Source organism: Rhinopithecus roxellana, chromosome 20 (assembly GCF_007565055.1).
Source record: "Rhinopithecus roxellana isolate Shanxi Qingling chromosome 20, ASM756505v1, whole genome shotgun sequence".
NCBI lineage: Eukaryota > Metazoa > Chordata > Mammalia > Primates > Cercopithecidae > Rhinopithecus > Rhinopithecus roxellana.
In genome coordinates this window covers 70936320-70957602 of record NC_044568.1, presented here as the reverse complement: position 1 = coordinate 70957602, position 21283 = coordinate 70936320, and the positions used below count along the sequence as shown (strand labels likewise).

The following is a 21283-nucleotide window of genomic DNA, read 5'->3' as shown; positions in this document are numbered from 1 at the left end:
AACACAAAAAATTTTTAAAATTTTTTGCTACAAAAAATTTTTAAAAAATTAGCCGCTGCTGCCGGGTGCGGTGGCTCATGCCTGAAATCCCAGCACTTTGGGGGGGCCAAGGTGGGCAAATCACGAGGTCATGGGTTCAAGACCAGCCAGGCCAACGTGGTGAAACCCCATCTCTACTAGAAATACAAAAAACTAGCTGGGCATGGTGGCTGGCGCCTGTAATTCCAGCTACTCAGGAGGCTGAGGCAGGAAAATCACTTGAACCCAGGAGGCTGAGGCAGGAAAATCGCTTGAATCCAGGAGGCAGAGGTTGCAGTGAGCCAAGAACGCACCACCGCACTCCAACTCAGGCAACAGAGACTCCGTCCCAAAAAAAAAAAAAAAAAATTAGCCCCTGCTACTCTGGAGGCTGAAGCAGGAGTTGGAGGCTATAGTGAGCTATGATCGCACCATGGTACGCACTCCAGCCTGGGTGACAGAGCGAGAGTCTGTCTCAAAACACACACACATTCCGAGGGGGTGATAAAACCATCTTCTATTTGTCCACCATAGGAGCAACCTAATACAGCACACAAACCCTAGATTCTCCTGACAAAGCACTGGAGGTGCCACTGTGGATGTTGAGGAACAGAAAGTTACTAGGTGAGGGTACAGTGAGAAGGCAGTGAACCCAGTACTAGATCTGCATTCCAATCTTGGGTTTATTCAACACAATTCTTCCACTCTACACAACAAAGTACAAACACAATGTCATCTAAAATGCTACAAAGGTATAAAACTCAAAGAGAAATTTTATAGTACTGACTGTACAATAAAAGCAAAAAAGCAACAACAACAAAAAAAGCAATGTACATTTGCCAAGATAACCTGAAAGACCACCACAAAGGGCAGGCACAACCATGGCTGCGTGATGATCCCGCAGAGCTGGCTCTCACTCACCAATTTCAGAGTAGGATGGTGGGGTGGGGTGTGTGCATGGGTGTACGGAGAGACAGAACCATGCACAGCAACTACCATGGATGAGAGATCTTCGGGGGTGTGTGACCCTTGAAGTCGGAAGAGGCCTTAAGAGGCCGGGGCTAACAGGGTTGGCAGCTGCACTAAAGCTCGGGATGGCTCCCTTTCCAAAAGGACACCGCCCAGCAACAGCAAGGGCAGTCTGGCCACCATCTCAGGTCACCAGGGAAGCGAAAAGTGTGCTCCCAGGCAGGCAGGGTCACACCACCCCCCAGCGCCTCACTTGTTCCTAGTGGCCCTGCCACTGAACTGACTCTTAGAAACTGGAAACCGGTGAGCTTTCTAGCCAGAAAACCGGAGGCAATCTTGACAGGCACACAACACCCAAACCAACAGCACTTCTGCAGCCAGAGCCCGGCGGGCAGAGGGGTGCTGACTGCTGCCTGCAAATTCTACCCGAGTGAAGGGTTTGCTTTCCTACTGATCTTCCTTTGGCTAGAAAAGTGACAAAACTGAGCTGGGTAGGGTATAAGTTACAGGGGCGAGAGCTTCAGTGGCCTGTTTATCGGGAGGAGTTGGAGCTGGAGCGGCTCCTGTGGCGGCGGCGGCCCGGGGAGCGTGATCTCCGGCGCACAGGGGACCTGCGCCTCGGGGAGCGGGACCTGCAGGAAGAGGAGAAACCACATCAGAGTAGTTCAGGCTGTAGGGGCAAGCTAGCTTCTTTCTGGGTAATTCCCCAGTTTTACTTTTCTTTTCTTTTTTTTTTTTTTTTTTTTTTGAGATAGAGTCTCGCTCTGCCACCCGGGCTGGAGTGCAGTGGCCGGATCTCAGCTCACTTCAGCTCACTGCAAGCTCCGCCTCCCGGGTTCACGCCATTCTCCTGCCTCAGCCTCCCGAGTAGCTGGGACTACAGGCTCCCGCCACCACGCCCGGCTAGTTTTTTGTATTTTTTAGTAGAGACGGGGTTTCACTGTGTTAGCCAGGATAGTCTCGATCTCCTGACCTCATGATCCACCTGTCTCGGCCTCCCAAAGTGCTGGGATGACAGGCTTGAGCCACCGCGCCCGGCCCCCAGTTTTACTTTTCTGAGATAGAATCTCACTCTGTCACCAGGCCAGAGTGCAGTGGCATGATCTCGGCTCACCACAACCTCTGCCTCCCCGGTTGAAGCGATTCTCCTGCCTCAGCCTACCAAACAAATGGGACTTCAGGTGTGCGCCACCATGCCCAGCTAATAATTGTATTCTTTCTTTTGATATGGGGTCTCACTCTGTTGTCCAGGCTGAGTGCAGTGGTGCAATCTCAGCTCACTGCAAGCTCCACCTCCTGGGTTCACGCCATTCTCCTGCCTCAACCTCCCAAGTAGCTGGGACTACAGGCGCCTGCCACCACGCACAGCTAATTTTTTGTATTTTTAGTAGACATGCGGTTTCAATGTGTTAGCCAGGATGGGCTCGATCTCCTGACCTCGTGATCCGCCCGCCTCAGCGTCCCAAAGTGCTGGGATTACAGGCGTGAGCCACCACACCCAGCTGAAGTTTTACTTTTTAATACCAGAAATTGGGACAGGTCCCACCTGATGGGCCTGCCCTGAGCTCTTGGGAACGGGTGCTTGTGAGACCCAAGGCAGAAGCCCAGGCTTTCCTCCTCTTCCCCAAAGGCTGAAAGCACAACTCACCACTGGCAAGGGAGGCTGAACTGTGGCGTCTGCCGAGGAATTACCACCCCCGCCTCACAACCCTTCTGACCCCCAACTTCTCCCTCTCCTAGCCCTTCTTGTTAGCTCAGAAAAAAAGTGGGCCTGCACCTGGGCTCACAGGTCTAGTGGTCTCCTAGGAAGGCCACACCACACCACTGCCCAGACTCACGAAGCTATGTTGGTGCAACTCTAGGGCATCTCCTGCTCTCTCCATGAGCTCTGAAGGGCTCCTCCTCTCTGCCGCCTCTCCCTCTCCTGCCACCACAGCAGAAGGCAGGCAGGCAGGGCTGGATAGAAGGTCCCAAAGCCACTGCGGTCACATGAGGTTTGTGGCCTGGTTAGTCCACTGAAACTACAGATTGTTTACCTTCTCCTCATACGTGGCGGAGACCTGCGCCACATGGGCGGTGGTGGCAACATTCTCCTGGGAGGGCTAAATCTCCTGGGGGGTGGCCTAGGCCAGGGGGCCAGCACGGCAGTGGCAGTGATCTCCTGGCCATCGATTTGTCCTGTTGAAAAAGAGAGCAAGTCATAAAACATCTAACAAGCAACTACCCTAGACAAGGCATGCCACAGTGAACGAGACAGGCCTGGGGGCACAATGACAATGTAAGATAATCACAGAAATAGGGCCAGGCACAGTGGCTCATGCCTGTAATCCCAGCACTTTGGGAGGCTGAGGCAGGCAGATCACGAGGTGAGGAGATTGAGACCATCCTGGCTAACGTGTTGAAACCTCATCTCTACTAAAAATACAAAAAATCAGCTGGGCGTGGTGGGGGGCACCTTCAGTCCCACCTACTTGGGAGGCTGAAGCAGAAGAATGGCGTGAACCCGGGAACCAGAGGCTGCAGTGAGCGGAGATAGTGCCACTGCACTCCAGCCTGGGCAACAAGAGTAAAACTCCGTCTCAAAAAAAAAAAAAAAAATCACAGAAATAACATTATGACTAATGTTTCATGAGGAAAAGAAGCATGGACACAAACAGGAAACACCAATTTCCGTGTGTCGAGGCAGCCTCCCAAGTCAAGAGTCATCCAAGTCAAGAGCTAAACAATGTGCTGGAGGCCAGGTGCGGAGGCTCACGCCTGTAATGCCAGTGCTTTGGGAGGCTGAGGCAGGTGGATCACGATGTCAGGAGTTCGAGACCAGACTGGCTAACATGGTGAAACCCCATCTCTACTAATGAGCTGACATCAAGCCATGGCACTCCAGCCTGGGCAACAGACTGAGACTCCATCTCAAGGGAAAAAAAAAAAAAAAAAAAAGAAAAAAGAATGTGCTGGAATCCACTAGGAGGAAGAGAAGGGCTCTGCAGGGCCCTGTGCTGGGAAGGACCCAAAGCACTGGTGAGAGAAGGCAACAGAAGGCCCCAGGGTCAGGGTGGGGCTTCCTGGTAGGGCCATGCAGGTAGTATCAGCGTTTGCGCTTCCTTCTCCTCCAACCAAGGGAAGCCAGGTCTGGGGCTAAGAGAATGGCGAGAACTTCTCTTAGGAGGGCTCTGTGGCAGAGAGGAGCATGAATCAACATCAAATGATTTGGTAGGGAAATGGAAGGATTCAGGGAACAGCTGGGAGATAAAATTGCCAGAGCTTGGTGATGGATGGGATGGGGGTGGTAAGGGACCATTGGGATGAGCTTCCATTTACGGAGAGGTGGGGCTTCGGTGGGGAGCAGCACGAAGGAAGTTTCAGGAGATGCCAAAGACTTTACGTTTGGAAACAAGCAGTCTCAGAGAGGTGGCTCTGCACGGGGACGGCATTGAAACACACGCCATGTGCATGAAGCAAGGAGAGGCAGTGTGGGATGTGGGCTCCAGGGAGAGAGGAAAGGAAATGGAGGTGCAAACCCAGGAAGGGGAGCATGTGCCCCAACCTCAAGAATTGTCTGGTAGCTGGGGATATCAGAAGCCCAAGCACAACCCCTTTTGTGACCTAAGGGGGAAAGGGCTCTTTTGTTTTCTCAACTGTACCTTGAAGGTACATGGGGACTAACTTGGGCACGTGGCTATGTATTCAGAACATACTTAAAAGGTTTAACTTCAGTAAACTCAGCTTAAGTTAGCCCAAATTAGGGATTTCACAGCACTGACTCTACAATAATGAAAAAAAATCCATCTTCTGTGTAGCTGCCAGTAAAGGCCAACCCCTTCTCATCTCCTCTGGAGACAGGGTGGACTCACTCCGTTCAAAGACAGTATGGAGGACACACAAAAAATCCTACCAGAATCTTACGAGAAGTTGGAATGTCTATAATCACACCCACCCAGAAGGTACCTGGGTCTCCTGGGTTTTTAGCTCAGCAAGCACTCAGACTGTCAAACAGCAGATAATCAGCAGACTCCAAAGCAAAGGCGTGACTTACAAGGCCAACAGCTGATGTGAGGGCACAGAGCTCCTAACCCATTTCAGGACTTAAGTAACTTGAAAGAGAAGTTAGTCAAGTATCAAGGAAACTTTCCTAATGCCTGAAGGGCAATTACTGAAAAAAACCAGTTAAGCTATTTATACGGTTTGTAACAGGGCCTCAGAGGATGGAAAGTTCTGGGGCATGCACACTCCACTCCCCACCAGGCCCGGCAGCCCAGACAGCACTGTAGGCTTGTTCTCAGCGCCAGCCGCCTCAGTCAGAGCAGCAGGGAGTGGCGCAGAGATGACTCCACATTCCTCAAAATGCTGACTTGAGGACAAAATGCCACCCAAAACGATTCACAAGGGTCCATGTGCTTTTAAAACCATTCTGCTGGCCAGGCGTGGTGGCTCACACCTGTAATTCCAGCACTTTGGAAGACCAAGACATGCGGATCACGAGGTCAGAAGATTGAGACCATCCTGGTTAACAGAGTGAAAACCCCGTCTCTACTAAAAATACAAAAAAAAAAAAAAAAAAAAGTTTAGCTGGGCGTTAATGGCAGGTGCCCATAGTCCAGCTACTCGGGAGGTTGAGGCAGGAGAATGGTGTCAACCCAGGAGGCAGAGCTTGCAGTGAGCCGAGATTACGCCCCTGCACCCCAACCTGGGCGACAGAGGGAGACTCCGTCTCAAAAAAAAAAAAAAGAAAAAGAAGAAACCATTCTGCCCAGATACAAATAGCTATAAACGTCATGAGTGGTTATGATACAGGAGTTTAAGAAATAAACTGTATAAATTCAGTAAATCCAGTCACTCAACAAAATAAAACTAAAAATGCTGAAACACTGGGAAACTTCTGGTTCTCAGAAATTATTACAGAAAATATTCCCAGGCCGGGCGCGGTGGCTTAAGCCTGTAATCCCAGCACTTTGGGGGGCCGAGACGGGCGGATCACAAGGTCACAAGGTCAGGAGATCGAGACCATCGTGGCTAACATGGTGAAACCCCGTCTCTATGAAAAATACAAAAAAAACTAGCCGGGCGAGGTGGCGGGCGCCTATAGTCCCAGCTACTCGGGAGGCTGAGGCAGGAGAATGGCGTAAACCCAGGAGGCAGAGCTTGCAGTGAGCTGAGATTCGGCCACTGCAGTCCAGCCTGGGAGACAGAGCGAGACTCCGTCTCAAAAAAAAAAAAAAAAAAAATTCCCATATAAAAAGCCAAATGTATTCTATGTAAGAAACCTGAATTTGATACTAAAGCTTTTAACAGATTGGAAACTCCCCAAAATGTTAATCTACGCCTATTTGCTAATTTTCTTCCCCCAAGAATAATGTTCCTTTAAACTGGAGCTACAAAAAAAAAAGTTCTTCCTAAAACATCTTTTTGGTAATCACATACCCACTAAGAACTGGAATCCATGCCGTGAGCGTTGGCTCATGCCTGTAATCCCAGCACTTTGGGAGGTCGAAGTGGGAGGATCACCTGAGGTCAGCAGTTTGAGACAGGCCTGGCCAATGTGGTGAAACCCCATCTCTACTAAAAACACAAAAATTAGGCAGGTGTGGTGGTGGGAGCCCGTAATCCCAGCTACTTGGGAGGCTGAGGCAGGAGGATCACTTGAACCCAGGAGGTGGAGGTTGCAGTGAGCTGAGATCGCACCATTGAACTCCAGGCTGGGTGACAAGAGTGAAACTCTCTCTCAAAAAAAAAAAAAAAAAAAAAAAAAAAGTTAAAAGATTGTTTTCAGTTGGATAAAATAAAAAAAAAGGTTTAAGAAATTTGGGGGCCAGGTATGGTGGCTCACGCCTGTAATCTCAGCACTTTGGGGGGCCAAGGTGGGTGATCAGTTGAGGTCAGGAGTTCGAGGCCAGCCTGGCCAACATGGTGAAACCATGTCTCTACTAAAAATACAAAAATTAGCTGGCTGTAGTGGAGGGCGCCTGTAATCCCAGCTACTCGGGAGGCTAAGGCAGGAGAATCGCTTGAACTCGGGAGGTGGAAGTTGCAGTGAGCCAAGATCGTGCCATTGTACTCTAGCCTGGGCAACAAGAGCAGAAAAACCAGTCTCAAAAAAAAAAAAAAAAAAAGAAAGAAAAAAAAAAGAAAGAAAAGATTTGGGTTTATTAACATTCACAGCACACTAATGTGTAAAGGTGAAATTTGGCTTATTTGGTACCAAAAATCATACAGGAAGCATTGCCAAATATAAAATGGGGTTTCGCTTTGTTTGGACTATATTTTTATAAATGTTATAGATATGTGTTCCAAAATCACGTAAAACTCCTACAATTGCAATGTATACTAGTGTACATTATCCGTAAAAATTATAATCATGTTAAATTATTGTGTGCCACAGAGTTAACAAACTTCCTCGTCAACTATGTCTTTAACTATGGCTACCCTAAAACCTTTGTCATCCATAAACAATTGTTGTCTTGTTTTAATCCTCTTTAGAAGGTGGTTTTATAATCAGCTATAGAGTTCTAACAGGTGCTCTTAAATACACATTTCTAATAACTTTGGAGATTGTGACATCAGAATAAAGGAAAACCGTTCAGGACTCTTAAAGAGCTACAATGAGGCCAGGCGTGGTGGCTCACGCCTGTAATCCCAGCATTTTGGGAGGCTGAGGGACGTGGATCACGAGGTCAGGAGATCGAGACCATCCTGGCTAACACGGTGAAACCCCGTCTCTACTAAAAATACAAAAAATTAGCTGGGCATGCTTGCAGGAGCCTGTAGTCCCAGCTACTCCAGAGGCTGAGGCAGGAGAACGGCGTGAACCCGGGAGGCACAGCTTGCAGTGAGCAGAGATCACGCCACTGCACTCCAGCCTAGGTGACAGAGCGAGACTGTCTCGGAAGTAAAAAAAAAAAAAAAAAAAAAAAAGAGGTAAAGCATTCATTAATATCAAGCAGGGCAGAAATTAACTGCATAAACTGAACTAATAGGACACTGAAGTAATCTTTTTCACTTTTTGCTTAAAACATTCCCAATCCTTTATTTTGCTTTTCAAAGTCAAAAAAAAGTTGTAAATTATTAACAGCTTTTAACAATTAAGCATACTCCTATGAACAAAACTTGGAACTTGTTTCTCTCCACCTAATTTCTTCAGAATTTGGAAACTATTTGTGTGTGTGTGTGTGTATTCTTTTTTTGAGCCCTAGTCTCACTTTCTTGCCCAGGCTGGAGTGCACTGGCGTGATCTTGGCTCACAGCAATCCCTGCCTCCCAGGTTCAAGCAATACTCCTGCCTCAGCCTCCCGAGTAGCTGCGACCACAGGTGTGTACCACCATGCCCAGCTAATTTTTGTATTTTTATTACAGATGGAGTTTCACCATGTTGACCAGGCTGGTCTCAATCTCCTGACCTCAGGTGATCCATCTCGCCCAGTCTGTTTGTATGTATTCATTTTTTCTTTTTTTTTTGAGGCGGAGTCTCGCTCTGTCGCCCAGGCTGGAGTGCAGTGGCAGGATCTCAGCTCACTGCAAGCTCTGCCTCCTGGGTTCACGCCGTTCTCCTGCCTCAGCCTCCCGAGTAGCTGGGACTACAGGCGCCCGCCACCTCGCCTGGCTAGTTTTTTCTTAGTAGAGACGGGGTTTCACCGTGTTAGCCAGGATGGTCTCGCGATCTCCTGACCTCGTGATCCGCCCGTCTCGGCCTCCCAAAGTGCTGGGATTACAGGCTTGAGCCACTGCGCCCAGCCAACATGTCACTTTCTAACAGGACAAAAACCCCAAGTTATCTTGGAACCTCAAGAGAAGAGGATTTCACCCAACTCACAGGTATTTAATGGTACATATCCATGGCTGGGCTTGGGTTTAAAAAGGTATTATCTCAGATTCCTTCTATGGAAACGAAGTTCCATCCAAGCCCATTTAAAAGGCCTATAGAAAAAATTATGATTCTTGCTCCACTGCATACAAATAATTAAGCCAAGTATAATAAAGCAAACCAATCCTACCATAATTTGTCTTTTAATAAAAATGGGAAGCTAAAAAAAAATTGTTTCAAAAACTATAGTACACCCAAATAATGTTTTCAATTTTTTCCTTTTTCCTAATTGGAAATCACTGAAACCTAAGCTGTGCTTTCCTCAAGCCCTGTAAACTGAAGACTAAACTTCAGAAGAAAACAGCAGCAACCTATTTATATGTATTGCTGTTGTATACTATTATGTTTCAGCAGGTGCTGCCTCTAAGCCCCCAAAACAGAAAGTGCTATCAGGAACAAATCGACCTCTTCCACTCCAGCGCTGTGTTCCATGCCCCATGACGACAACCCTCTCTCAGCAAGAAGCAGCCAGAAAAGATTACAATGCTCCATCTCCCTACGATTCTCGTGATTAATAAATAAATATACAAGTATGAAAAAAACATGAGCAAATTGACAGTGGGGATTGTGGCAGGCCAGGTCTCACTAACGCAGGCCTCTGTAACAAGTGTTTTAGTACTGTCTAAGTAGTTAAATATTAAAAGCCAAGGCCCCTATACAAAGGCTGGGATATAAGAAAAGCCCAAAGAGTTTAACTTAGGTCTTTCCTGGGTCTTATAACAAAATAATGAAGGTATTCCTAACAAGACTCACTTAGGGTTAAGCCAGTTTTATTGGGAAGAAAACTCCCCAAACCTCTGTAATTTAGCAGAAGGAAAAGTAAGGGTAATTACCCTGACACTTACACCCATTTAAATTAAGTAAATTTACTGAGGCTCCAGACAAAGGTCTTCAAGACTCAATCCTTAGTTATAGATTAAAAGAAGTTAATCACTTACATCTTTAGATAAATGAACACTTACATATAAACATATAGCTTAGAAAGCATATAAGCTCTGAAAAACTCTGTTAATTTTAAGTTGGTCTGCCAATAATTTCCAGGTCTTTTCCCTGCAATCGGTTGCAGAAATAAAAACTCTCTACCTGGTCAGTTAATGTGCATCTTGTTATTGGGTAATGAGAAATAGCAGCCCAAACCTCAGTTTGGTCTGGGAACTGCACCCCAGCCTGGGCGACAAGCGTGAAACTCCATCTCAAACAAACAAAAAGAAGTGCAGCACAGTTGGAAATCAGTTTGAAAGTCCCCAGTAGCGGCGGGACTCTGAGAGGTCAGGGGTGTGTGGCAGGGTCACCCACCTCCATCCATATGCTTCAGCGCCTTCTCAGCTTCATCTGGATTCTCAAACTCTACGTATGCATAGCCTTTGGACAGATGGGGATGCATCCTTTCCACGGGCATGTCAATCATTTTAATTTTCCCATAGGTGGAAAATATCTCCATGATGTGATCCTAGAGGGAAAGAAGGATCACTCGAATGCCCACCTACCAGTCAGTCATGTCAGACGCAGAGAGTTCACCACATCATGACTAAAACCTCAGCAGGGTAAAACATTCCATCTGACAAGTACCACTGTTGTTCTGGGATTAATCTCCTAGACACATGTATTTATGGCCCACTAAGAGGAACGAATCAGTGCTCTTACTCAAACCACGTGCCCCAGTCCCCAAAAGGCTACGTTCTAAGTTCACCTGCAGGCACAGGCCTGCTTGTCTACACCCCACTGCTCACTGGAGACATCCGTGATCCTCACCTTTGTCACATTCCTGGTGAGTCTCCCAATATGCACTTTGGTGGGCTTAGGAGATGGGCTCCGCCTTTTCCTCTCCTTTTCATCTCTTTTAGGTGGTTTGGATCTGATTGAGAAAACAAAACACCAGAAACAGTTTCTGTCAAGTCAAAATGTACTAGATTCCTTTCAAATGGGCTCTTATCTGCTTGTGTGACAGTTTTAACAAGGAAGACTTTCCTACTAGTTGCATTACTCCTGTCTCAGAAATCCTATTAACACAGAAAGACTCCTTCTGGGTCCCTTTTATAACCTCAATGGTAAACCTGTAGCCACCAGCTTGTAAACTTTAGATCCCAGACACAGGGCACTCACTTGGAGCGGGAGCGCCTCCTGTTGTCGTGTCTGCGCCGAGAAGGACTTGGAGAGCCGGAAGAGCTGCTGGAGCTGGAGCTGCGGGAGGTGCTGGAGCTTCCTGAGCGGCTAGATGCTGAGGAAGAGCTGGAGCCACTGCTTGAGCCAGTGCTGGTGCTGGAGCCTGAGCTGGATGTCGAGCTGGACCGAGATCTGAGGGCAAGATGAGGGGTCACAACCACCACACGCCAAGTCTCACAGTACAGACGCCTCCTCCAAGTCTGTTGCACTCCCTCCAGGAGAAGGCTGCTGTTTGGGTGTCTCCAGGCCTCGCTGCTTTCCCCAATGGGGAAAACATCACCCCCCAATCCCCCAGCAAGCCAGAGCCCTAGGTGTCACATTGTATGTGGGACAGGATAGAGGTGATGGGCGGCCTTCTACCCATACAGAAGCCTTTCCTGCTGGGAGGCAAAGGACTCTGGCAAAAGTCAGAACTGCCAACTCAGGCTGGGAAGGCAGCTGCTGGCTGAGGCTGACCCAGGCTTGATTGATTTTTTTCTTTTGAGACAGGGTCTGTCACCCAGGCTGGAGTGCAGTGGCATGATCTCCGCACACTGCGGCTTCAATCCCCTGGAATCAAGCCATCCTCCTGACTCAGCCTTCCGAGTAGCAGGGAGTAGAGGCATGTACCACCACACCCGACCAATTTTATTTTCCTCAAACTCCTGGGCTCAAGCCATCCTCTTGCCTCAGCCCTCCCAAGTAGCTGGGACTACAGATGCATGCCACCACTCTCAGCTAATTTTAAAAATTACTTTTTGTAGAGACGAGCTCTTGTTTTGTTGCCCAGGCTGCTCTTGAACTCCAGGCCTCAAGCAATCCTCCTGCCTCAGCTTCCCAAAGGGCCGGGATTACAGGCATGAGCCACTGCACCTGGCCAGTCTGCCATAAATTACGGTCTCTACTAACAATCAGAGGATGTGTTTTCTTTGTAAATAATCAAGAACACTGAGCCATCTGTGGGGAGTAGGGGTGTGGCTGTGGCACAGGTCCCCTCCAGACTCCAGGCCAGCCTGCCCCACCTGGTACTGCTGCTACCACTGGAAGCACTGCGCCTCTTTCGGGTTTTGTCCCTGCCGCGATCCTTCTCACTTGACTCCTTGGTGGCCCCTTTATCTTTTGAGCGATCCTTGGACTTCTCATCTGAACGGTCCTTGCGTTTGGTGGGTGAAGGAGCCCTGGATGGTGAGGAAGAGTGTGAGACTGCATGCTCCTCTGACCAAACCCAAACAGCACAACCCAAAAGAGGGGATCAGCAGGGCCACAGAGATCCCAGGTGATCAGAGTAAAGTGGCCTGTGGCTCAGAACACTGACTGTAGAATGCAGAACATTCTCCACTTCCCCCTTTCTGCGGGTCCCTAGCAGTAAGCACCCCCAAGTAGCACTAGAAAAATCTTACAGAAGGATTACCTAGTGCTGGACTTTTTATTATTTTCTTTGACTCCTAGCAAGCTCTTCTTTTTCACTCCTGATAAATCCATTCTCCCCTTCTGAGGTGTTCAAAGCAGCAATGGCGGCCTCACTTATCTGAACTCTCACTTCTAACTTGATTCTGAGAAACGATCCCTAATCGATTGCAATTTACGCCAAAGAGCAGCCTAATAACAAGATAAAAGGGTTTAAAGAGTGAACGAATTGGCAAGGCAACAAGTCTACTTTGCAGTCAAAAGCTGAGCACACAAAAAGACAGCAAGGGAGCACAGTAAGCAATGAGTGTCCACACAGTCAGGAACACACAGGGACAGTCCCCATGTGCTCATGGAGAAGTCTCTACCCTGCACAGGAGGCAGAGGCACAACTGTCACCCCCACTTATCTTTTTCTTAAAAAAATGGAGGAGATGGTGGGGCCCATCACTGTTCTTTTACAAGCTGAACAATTCAGTTTTCACCCACAAGTTTGATGAGCCCCTGCAGTCCTTTCAAAATGCCACAGCACCACATTCATATGCACAACAGAGAAAAACCTAACTCAAGGGTGGTCTCCAGATAGGATTAGCTCTCCTGTTTTATTGCGGCAATTTGCCTTTAGGATACACGGATGTGACTGGAAGCAAAAATCATTTCAAAAGTGACTGGTACCAGCATTAAAACACTTAATACTCAAAAGCAAATAGATGAAACGTACCATATGAACATTTAAAAAGCAGAAGAATCATTTTAAAAAGCAGTAATTGCACTGTACTTTAATAGTATGCATATTGAGTGTAGGGGAAAATACATGCAAGTCTGTAATTTACTTTGAAAGAAAACCTAAGATTGATGGGTGCCTAGATACACCATCTAGCAAATATAGCAGAAATATAACTTACAGACTCTTAACCTCTGAGTTTTGTTTTGTTGTTTTTGAGATGGAGCCTTGCTCTGTCACCCAGGCTGGAGTGCAGTGGCACGATCTTGGCTCACTGCAACCTCCACCTCCTGGGTTCAAGCGTTTCTTCTGCGTCAGCCTCCTGAGTAGCTGGGACTACAGGTGCTTGCCACCAAGCCTGGCTAATTTTTGTATTTTTAGTAGAGATAGGGTTTCACCATACTGACCAGGCTGGTCTCCAACTCCTGACCTCATCATCCGCCAACCTTGGCCTCCCAAAGTGCTGAGATTACAGGCGTGAGCCACCAGACCTGGCCCTTAAGTGGTCTTTGTGTGGGTATTAACTGTATAATTCGACCTTCCTGTGTTTTAAAAATTTTTCAAAAATAAGATGGAGAAAAAAAGTAGGCATTGAAATTACATGAGAGACTGCCTGCCATGTAAGAGTTTAGCAAAATGCCTGGACTGCAGAATGTGCTCAAATAGCGGTTACTCATTACTCAAAAACAAATTACTAATTAGTTATGGGCCCTATTTTCCAGGGACCTCTGCCTTCAGTATTTCCAGTAAGGTTCTGCACAAGCTGCAGGAGTTGTTAAGTGAAGCTCTCAGGATGTGAGTCTCAGCTACTTCTGTCTCACCTTCTCCAAGAGCCAGTTGGTAAGGAGGACACAGCACACCAATGGGGTCCTGGTTTCCCTGGGCAGTACCTGCCAGGGGTGCTTCAAAATGCTGCTGAAAACGTGTTCTGACCCAAGAAAGAAAAGCACCTGGCTTTAAACAGTCAAATGAGCCAAGGAGGGCCGAACACCACCTCTGCTGCTCTTGTCCGGGGGTATCATGTTTTGCCTTAGAACAGTAAGGTTCTGCAGACACCCAACAGACAGTGCCTCGACACTGTTGGTGTCCTCGGACAGTCAGTGAGTATCATTCAGAGTCTGGAACCAGAGGGCCTGGGTTTGATTTGAGGTTTTACTGTGTAATTTCAGATAAGTCACTTATCCTTTCTCAAGTTTCTTATCAATATGGTGACAATTACAATTCCAACTTTATAGTTAACCCAGGGCATTAATGAAAGGCTCAATAAACGTTAGGAGCAAGATTTGTGTCTCCATGTCTGGAGGCGCCTCCCTCCCCCAGACATTTGTCTCCAAAGTCACAAGTAATTTCTGAACTCTCAGCAGGGTTCCTGCACCCACCCGCCTTAGGATCACCTGCAGCAGCACCGTCCAACAGAAACAGTGTGAGGAGCCACAAGCATCATCTGAAATTCCTTAGTAGCCACGTCACAAAAATGGGTGAAATTAGTTTTTAACATTTGACACATCCTTATCTTTCCAACATATAATCAACATAAAAATCTACTAATAAAAGTTTACTTTTTTTTCATCGTCTTCTAAAACTGGTATGTGTTTTAACATTTCAGTTTTGATGAGCTGTATTTCACATGCTTAGTAGCCACATGTGGCCAATGGCTCCTTTACTGGACAGCACAGACCTAGAGTGGAGGTCACAACCGCAGATTCCAGTCCCACCCCCCAGACCTAAAGATCTGCCCGAATGTACTTTGTGAAATCAAACACCACCAGTTATTCTTAAGCACTCCAAACACTAAGAACCACTGAGTAAGTGGACGCCTTGCTGGGTGCGGTCGAGTGCTAGAAAGCAAAAGTTGAGGTTCTCTGTTCACCCAAGTTCAGGTACCGGCTCAGGACCTCGGTTACCTCCCCCATCCTCCGGAAAGGTGCGCGTCCAACAGCCAGAGAGAGGAGAGAACAATTAGTTAAATCTCGAGGAGAGGGCGTTTCGGCATAAATCTTCAGAGCACCTTCCCCATTTAAGAGTACATTTCAGGCACAGTTCATGCGAAATCAAGACAAAAAGCCTACTCCACGTTTCTCCTCCATCAACCTTAACCTTCCCGTATCCACCCCTCTGGGATAACCCATCAAACTGAGCTCGGCCACCGTGCTCGGTCCATAGTGGGCCGTATCCCCACGGCCTAGCGCCGAGAATTGCACACGGGAGTCCGGGAAACGTTCGCGGAGTACACGTTTGAATTAATGACTCCGAAGGATGGATCGGCCGACCTTCCACCGCATCCCACAAAGAAACTCCGCGCCCGCCGGCACCGGGCCGACACGCCGACCTCGCCGCTCCCCGTCCGCGTTCACTCACAACTCCCCCGTCCAGGCGCCGGGCCGCGAGCGCTTCCAGGGCAGCGCCTGGCGTTGGGGGCTTGGGTCTCCGGCCCGGCGGGAGGGCCCCAAGGACGGAGGCCGCGCTCCCCGCTGCTCCGAGTCCCGCGGGCCTGGCTGCGCCACCGCTGAGGGGACGAAGCAAAGGCGCCCTTCCGTCCGCGGCGGCCTCGATCACTTCCGGGCCACGGCCTCGACACCTCCCACTCCGCCCGCCCCGGGCCACACTCTTTCTTCTCGGAGCCCGCACCGCGCTGCCAGGCCACCGCCGCACTGCGGGGCTGAGGAGTGGACCGGCTTCACGATGCGTCCTGCCGGGCCTGACGGGCAGCCCCCGAAACACGGATGCGGTCGGATTCTGCCCCAACTTACATCTTCCCGCCGCCACCACCTCCTCCTGCTTTCCTCAGCCTCCGAGGCCGGCGCCGCTCTGACGTCAGAGTCAAGGAGCGGGAAGACGCCGCCGTCCGGCGCGCAGCGATGACGTAAACGCCTGGCCCAATGGGCGGCAGCGGGGAAGCCTTAGCGAGTCAAGGCAGTTTGTGGTAGCCGCGTTGGGGACGTTCAAGGTGTCTCCTCGCCGGTAAAGTCCCTGGGACTGACCGGACTGGCTGCACGCTTGCTGGAGCGAGCACATGGGTAGCCTGCTGAGCCTGGGAGGGCCGCGCGATAACCGAGGCTCGTCCTCCGGAGCGGAGGGCGGCCGTGCCCCGCCCCTTTCCTTGCGCGGGCGCCCTGGGCCCGCCCGGGCCGAGTCTGGCCCCAGTCGCCGGCGGTGGAGGCGGGGCTCCGGGCCCGGCTGTGCTGAGAGCGGCAGGGTGGTCGTACAGGAGGGGTGCGCAGCCTTTGCGGCCTTGCGTGGCGGGGCGTGGGGGCCTGCAGGGCGGAAGTAGCTCGGAGAGACGGGCTGGGGCAGGACTTGCGTTCCAGCGGTCAAAACCCACTGGTGACGTTTGGGGTGCTCGCGTGGACGCGGCCTCCGCGCAGGCGGACCTCCACCGGGTGGGCGCTGCAGGCGGGCTGTGCGGGCAGGAAGAGCAACGAGCTTGAGGGTGGGAGATGGGGTGCAATGTGGGGCGTCTCCGGGGAGGTGACACTGCTGCTGAGACTAGAGTGGAAGGGCGCGCCCGGCGGGGGAACAGCAGGCGCCGAGGTTCGCTGGAAGCAGGGAAGGGAGGCCGGGGCACAGGCTCGGAGGCCCGCGCCAAATTCTCGGCGGCGGCGGCACGGAGCGTGTGAACGGCGCAGCGCCGAGGCTTCATCCAACGGACGGTGCAGGGTCTGAGCAGGGAACACTGTCAACCAGGGTCCGACCCTGGGAGAGTCCAGAGGTGGGGCCTCTGGCAGGCACAGAGGAGGGGGTGACGCTGTAGGGGCCCAGGCAGGAGGATCCGCGTCAACGCCCCACACTGACACGGCGGGTTTTTTTTTTTTTTTTTCTTGACAGAGTCTCGCACTGTTGCCCAGGCTGGAGTGCAGCGGTGCGATCTCGGCTCACTGCAACCTCGGCCTCCCGGGTTCAAGTGGTTCTCCTGCCTCGGCCTCCAGAGTAGCTGAGATTACAGGCGCACACTACTACACTCGGCTAATTTTTTGTATTTTTATTAGAGACTGGGTTTCACTATGTTGGCCAGACTGGTCGTGAACTTCTGATCTCGTGATCCGCTCCTAGGCTTTCAGGCTCGCTCCCAAAGTGCTCGCTCCTAGGTTCGCCTTGGCCTCCCCAAGTGCTGGGATTACTTTACAGGCGTGAACCACCGCCTCCGGCCGCGGGCGGGTTTTGTTCACTGCTGTGCCTGTCAGGCAGTCGTTGCCCTGTGATTATTTGTGGAGGGATTGACTGTGCGCTCAGCTTCAGACTTTGAACAGCTTCGTGGCAGCAAGGAAGGGAGAAGGAAACAGGTCCACGCCGATCTTTGGGAGGAGACAACCAGCATGACTTGGAGACTTCAGATGTCAGAGCAAAGGACGGGGTGCAGCTCGGTGACCCGGAGTGGGTGGGCGGGTGAATCGACGTATAGTGGGAATGTGGTCTGCCGTCACTGCCCTCTTCTCTGTGTGGGAAGCCAGCTCTTGGTGACTTCCTGCCCGGGCCTACTCCCTATGGCCCTGTCCGAGGGTGTCAGGTGTGCCCTTGACCCTTCACCCTGGGCTAAGGGATGTCCGAGGAGTTGGGGACAAAGGCAGCTAGGAGGAGGAGCTACCTCCCGAGTCCACCGCACTAAGTCACCAGTGTGTTCCTGTGGGTGGAGGCTGGCAGGCCCATCATTCTGGTTTGGGTACCCCCGTTGGATTTGGGTTTGATGACATGTAAAGTAAGTTAGATTCTCTGCATTACTGTCACACCTGCTGTGCCCAGGCATGGAAGGTTAAGTGGAACAGAGGGGCCGCCCCCCTGCTGAAGGGGCCCCAGAGTCGGTGCTAGGGGAGAGGGCAGTGTCAGTGGTCCAGGCAGGCACAGGCGGAATTCTCTCAGGTGGCATTGGAGTCCAGTGGTCAGAGAGGTGCTGGAGGACCCCAAACCCAGAGCCCATGCCCAGGGCCCCACTGACACCTGGTGGGGAGGGGCAGCCTGGTGACCCCACGTGACATGGGTGGGGGTGACGCAGCACCAGCTGGGCTGACAGCCCCTCCCTCTGCTGATTTTTAATGCTCTGCAGTAGTTTCATTTGGCCTGCGAATAAGCTTTCACACATTTTATATTAAATCTACAAGTATGATTTATTCAGGCACTTATGCATTTAATCAAAATTGTTTCTAAATATTACTGATTTTTGTCATCAAATGTGCCATCAGCTGTTGAGCTTTGAGAATTGAGCATCCTGGCTTTTGCCATTTTGAGGATCAGCAGAAGCATTTCTGGAAGAAACATGAGAAAATAAAAGTCAGGAGCCTACCCCCACCCTGTCCTTCCAGGAGCTCAGCCCCAGAGCCAGGCTGCTAAGGCCATGGAGGCTGAGGGCAGTGGAGCTGGGGCTTCTGGAGCCTCAGGGGCCCTGGTTTGCTGGAGGGGGCAGGCAGGGCTTTGCGGACAGGGCATTACGCAGTGGCCAGAGCCCTGCATTGCTGGGCACAGGCTTCTTGTGGGCTCTGGCCATGGCCCTGAGCTCCTCCCCTTGCCTTCCCAGAGCTGGGGGTCACCTGCTGAGCTGGGCACCGGCTTCTCTTGGGCTCTTTCCACGGCCCTGAGCTCCTCCCCTTGCCTTCCCAGAGCTGAGGGTCACCTGCTGACTGTTTGGGGTGGCTCTGTCTTTGAGAGCATGCCCTCATGAAGGCAGAATGTCCTCCCTGCCTCCATCCTCTGTTGCCTGGTGGCTTATGCAGTGCCTGCTCTTAGAGGCTGGTGGCCTGGGACACAGGGTTGGGGATGGGCTTGGTGGTGCTGCAGGTCACAGTGGGTCATGAAGGAGCTTTGCGGGGGGGGGGGGTGTTGCATTCTCTGGTAAAGCACAGCAAGGGAGCCCTTTTACCCACTAAAACCTGGCTCTGCACTGAGGCCATGTGCAGCCCAGTCAGGTGGACGAGGGGGTAATGACCTCGGGGGAGGCATCAGAGGAGGAGCCGTGCCTGCCGAGAGGCGGGTCACCACAGCCTGGCACCTGTCTGGAGAGGGTGGGGCTGGGGGAGGTGCTGGCCAGGTCCATTGGGGTGGCCAGGCTGAGTCTGAAAGGGCCTTGTGCTGGTGTGGGGTGAGCTTGGTCTGTTGGGAGAATATACAGTTCACTGAGGCCTCCCTGGCTCCGGGTTTGCATGTCTGAGGAGTGGGTATCATCAGGGCCTGCGGCCCCTCCACTGGGCACGTCTGGACTCACTCAGGATCGGGAGCCTGTGCTCATCACAAGCTCAAAGCACTCCATTTCTGCTACAATGAGGTCAAGGATAGTGACCATGAGCTGCCTGGGACTGTGACTGAGGCACCTGGGGTACCTCTCAGGACCTGGGGGCTGAGCCCATGGCTAGATGAGCCTTGGTGATGCTGTGGTATTGCCTGGGCCAGGCGGACCCAGGGGCAGCTGCCGCTGGTCCATGTGGAGCTCCTTCAAGCCGAAGCATCCGACACCAGTGTCTGTGGGGTGTGGGCCCGGCCCCAGGAGCGGGGCCTGGGCAGCCCCGTGTGTTGAGGAAGGAAGGCAGGGCCCCCGCTCCCCGGGCCTGACCCCACTGCTTCAGCCCCCTCCTGCCTGCCTGCAGCCTGGCCTCGAGGGCCCATCAGGTGAGGAGGGGATCCCGCCTGCCCTACCCCATCCTACCTCCTGGAGGAGGCCTTGCCCCTTACAGGCAGCCTCCAGCTCTCCCACCCTGAGCCCCCTGTGTGGGATGACTAGAGCATGCCCAGCATGCTGGGGTTCGGGGGGCATCTGGAGGGAGGGACATCTCAGTTCCCTGAGGGGTGAGCAGCCTAAGTGACTCCCGTGCTGGGCCATTTCCTGCATTCTGGGGCTCCCCTTGAGCTGCCTGTCTGCAGGGGCTCTGGCCATTAGTGCAGCCAGGCACCAGCCTCCATGCAGACCAGTCTGTGTGGGAGTGGGGGTCTCAGAGGGCCCAGCCGGCCTATGCCATGAGCACGGTGCTGGCCCGGAGGGGAGCTGAACAGCAGTTGGGTTGGTGCGTTACCTGGTGGGGCAGTAGACAGCAGCTGCCCTGGCTGGGGTTCAAGCCCCGGGCTGGCCTGGTGGAATCCCCTCTGTCACTCCTAGGTTCTGTTCTTGCAGGTGTCAGGCCTGGGGCCTTGAGACAGACCTGCTGTCTCCACCACAGCCACAGTGGGTGGGGTCTGGGTCCTCACGGAGGTGATCCTCCACCCCGACCCTTGTGCGCGGCAGTGGTGTTCCCTGGAGCTGGTGAGACCCCACCTCACTCAGGAAACCTCCCAGATGCCCCCAGGCAGAAGTAGCCATATTCCAGGGCCTGTGTCCATATGCCCCACAGTGCACCCTGGCTGGTTTGTTGTAGGAACTCAGAAAAGCAAAGCAAACAAGATGGTTCCCTGCTGGACACATTTTTATTGCAGATCTTTAGTCCAGGATTCCAGGGGTAGCCAAGGTCACCTGAGTCCTGGGGACTCTGGGCCTGGTCTCTGAAAGCAGCTAGCAAGACAGAGATGGGAAACCCAGCAAGATGGAGTGAGTCAAGGGCACAGGTGGGTCCAGGCGCAGCAGGGAGCTGCCTGGGGGTGACAGACACTGGACGGAGGCCACTGCACACACTCTACCCCACCCTGAACTTGAGCACTTCCTTTTTTTTTTTTACCCAGCCACCCCCCCCCCCCGAGACGGAGTCTCACCCTGTCGCCCAGGTTGGAGTGCAGTGCAGTGGCGCGATCTCTACTCACTGCAAGCTCTGCGTCCCGGGTTCACGCCATTCTCCTGCCTCAGCCTCCTGAGTAGCTGGGACTGCAGGCGCCCGCCACCACTCCTGGCTAATTTCTTTGTATTTTTAGTACAGACAGGGTTTAAACATGTTAGCCAGGATGGTCTCGATCTTTTGACTTCATGATCTGCCTACCTCGGCCTCCCAAAGTGCTGGGATTACATAGGCATGAGCCACCACACCCGGCCAAGCACTTCCTTGAACACAGAGGTGACCATGAGGAGGGAGGCGTGAACCAGGATGATGGGGCAGCAGATGGAGCCTGTCTCCCTGGGATTTCAGGTGACCGGGCCCTGGACTGCCTCCTCCTGCCTACATGGCTGAGAAATAAACTTCTTTTTCAAATCACTGTGACCTGGGGTTTTCTGATACCCTCAGCAAGCCCATTCCTGTGGCGTGGTGTGGGTCCCCTGACCTGTGG

The 21283-nt window shown here is 51.7% G+C and overlaps 1 protein-coding gene across 3 annotated transcripts; it reads right to left on the bottom strand.

The window, feature by feature from the left end:
* Positions 1 to 677: 677 nt before the first annotated feature.
* RNPS1 (RNA binding protein with serine rich domain 1) lies at positions 678 to 16214 on the bottom strand. 3 transcript variants are annotated; one of them, XM_030924794.1, is made up of 8 exons: positions 15865 to 16214; positions 12396 to 12583; positions 12007 to 12162; positions 10946 to 11137; positions 10595 to 10697; positions 10139 to 10292; positions 3024 to 3165; positions 678 to 1619 (listed from the first exon to the last, which is right to left on the bottom strand). In XM_030924794.1, the coding sequence occupies exons 2-8, from the start codon at positions 12464 to 12466 to the stop codon at positions 1520 to 1522; spliced, it is 918 nt and encodes a 305-aa protein (XP_030780654.1). In that variant the 5' UTR covers positions 12467 to 12583; positions 15865 to 16214; the 3' UTR covers positions 678 to 1519. The 3 variants fall into 3 exon arrangements, with proteins under 3 accessions (XP_030780654.1, XP_030780655.1, XP_030780656.1); XM_030924795.1 differs by lacking the exon at positions 15865 to 16214 and adding an exon at positions 15473 to 15696; XM_030924796.1 differs by lacking the exon at positions 12396 to 12583 and having other exon boundaries at positions 684 to 1619; positions 15865 to 16192.
* Positions 16215 to 21283: the final 5069 nt, after the last annotated feature.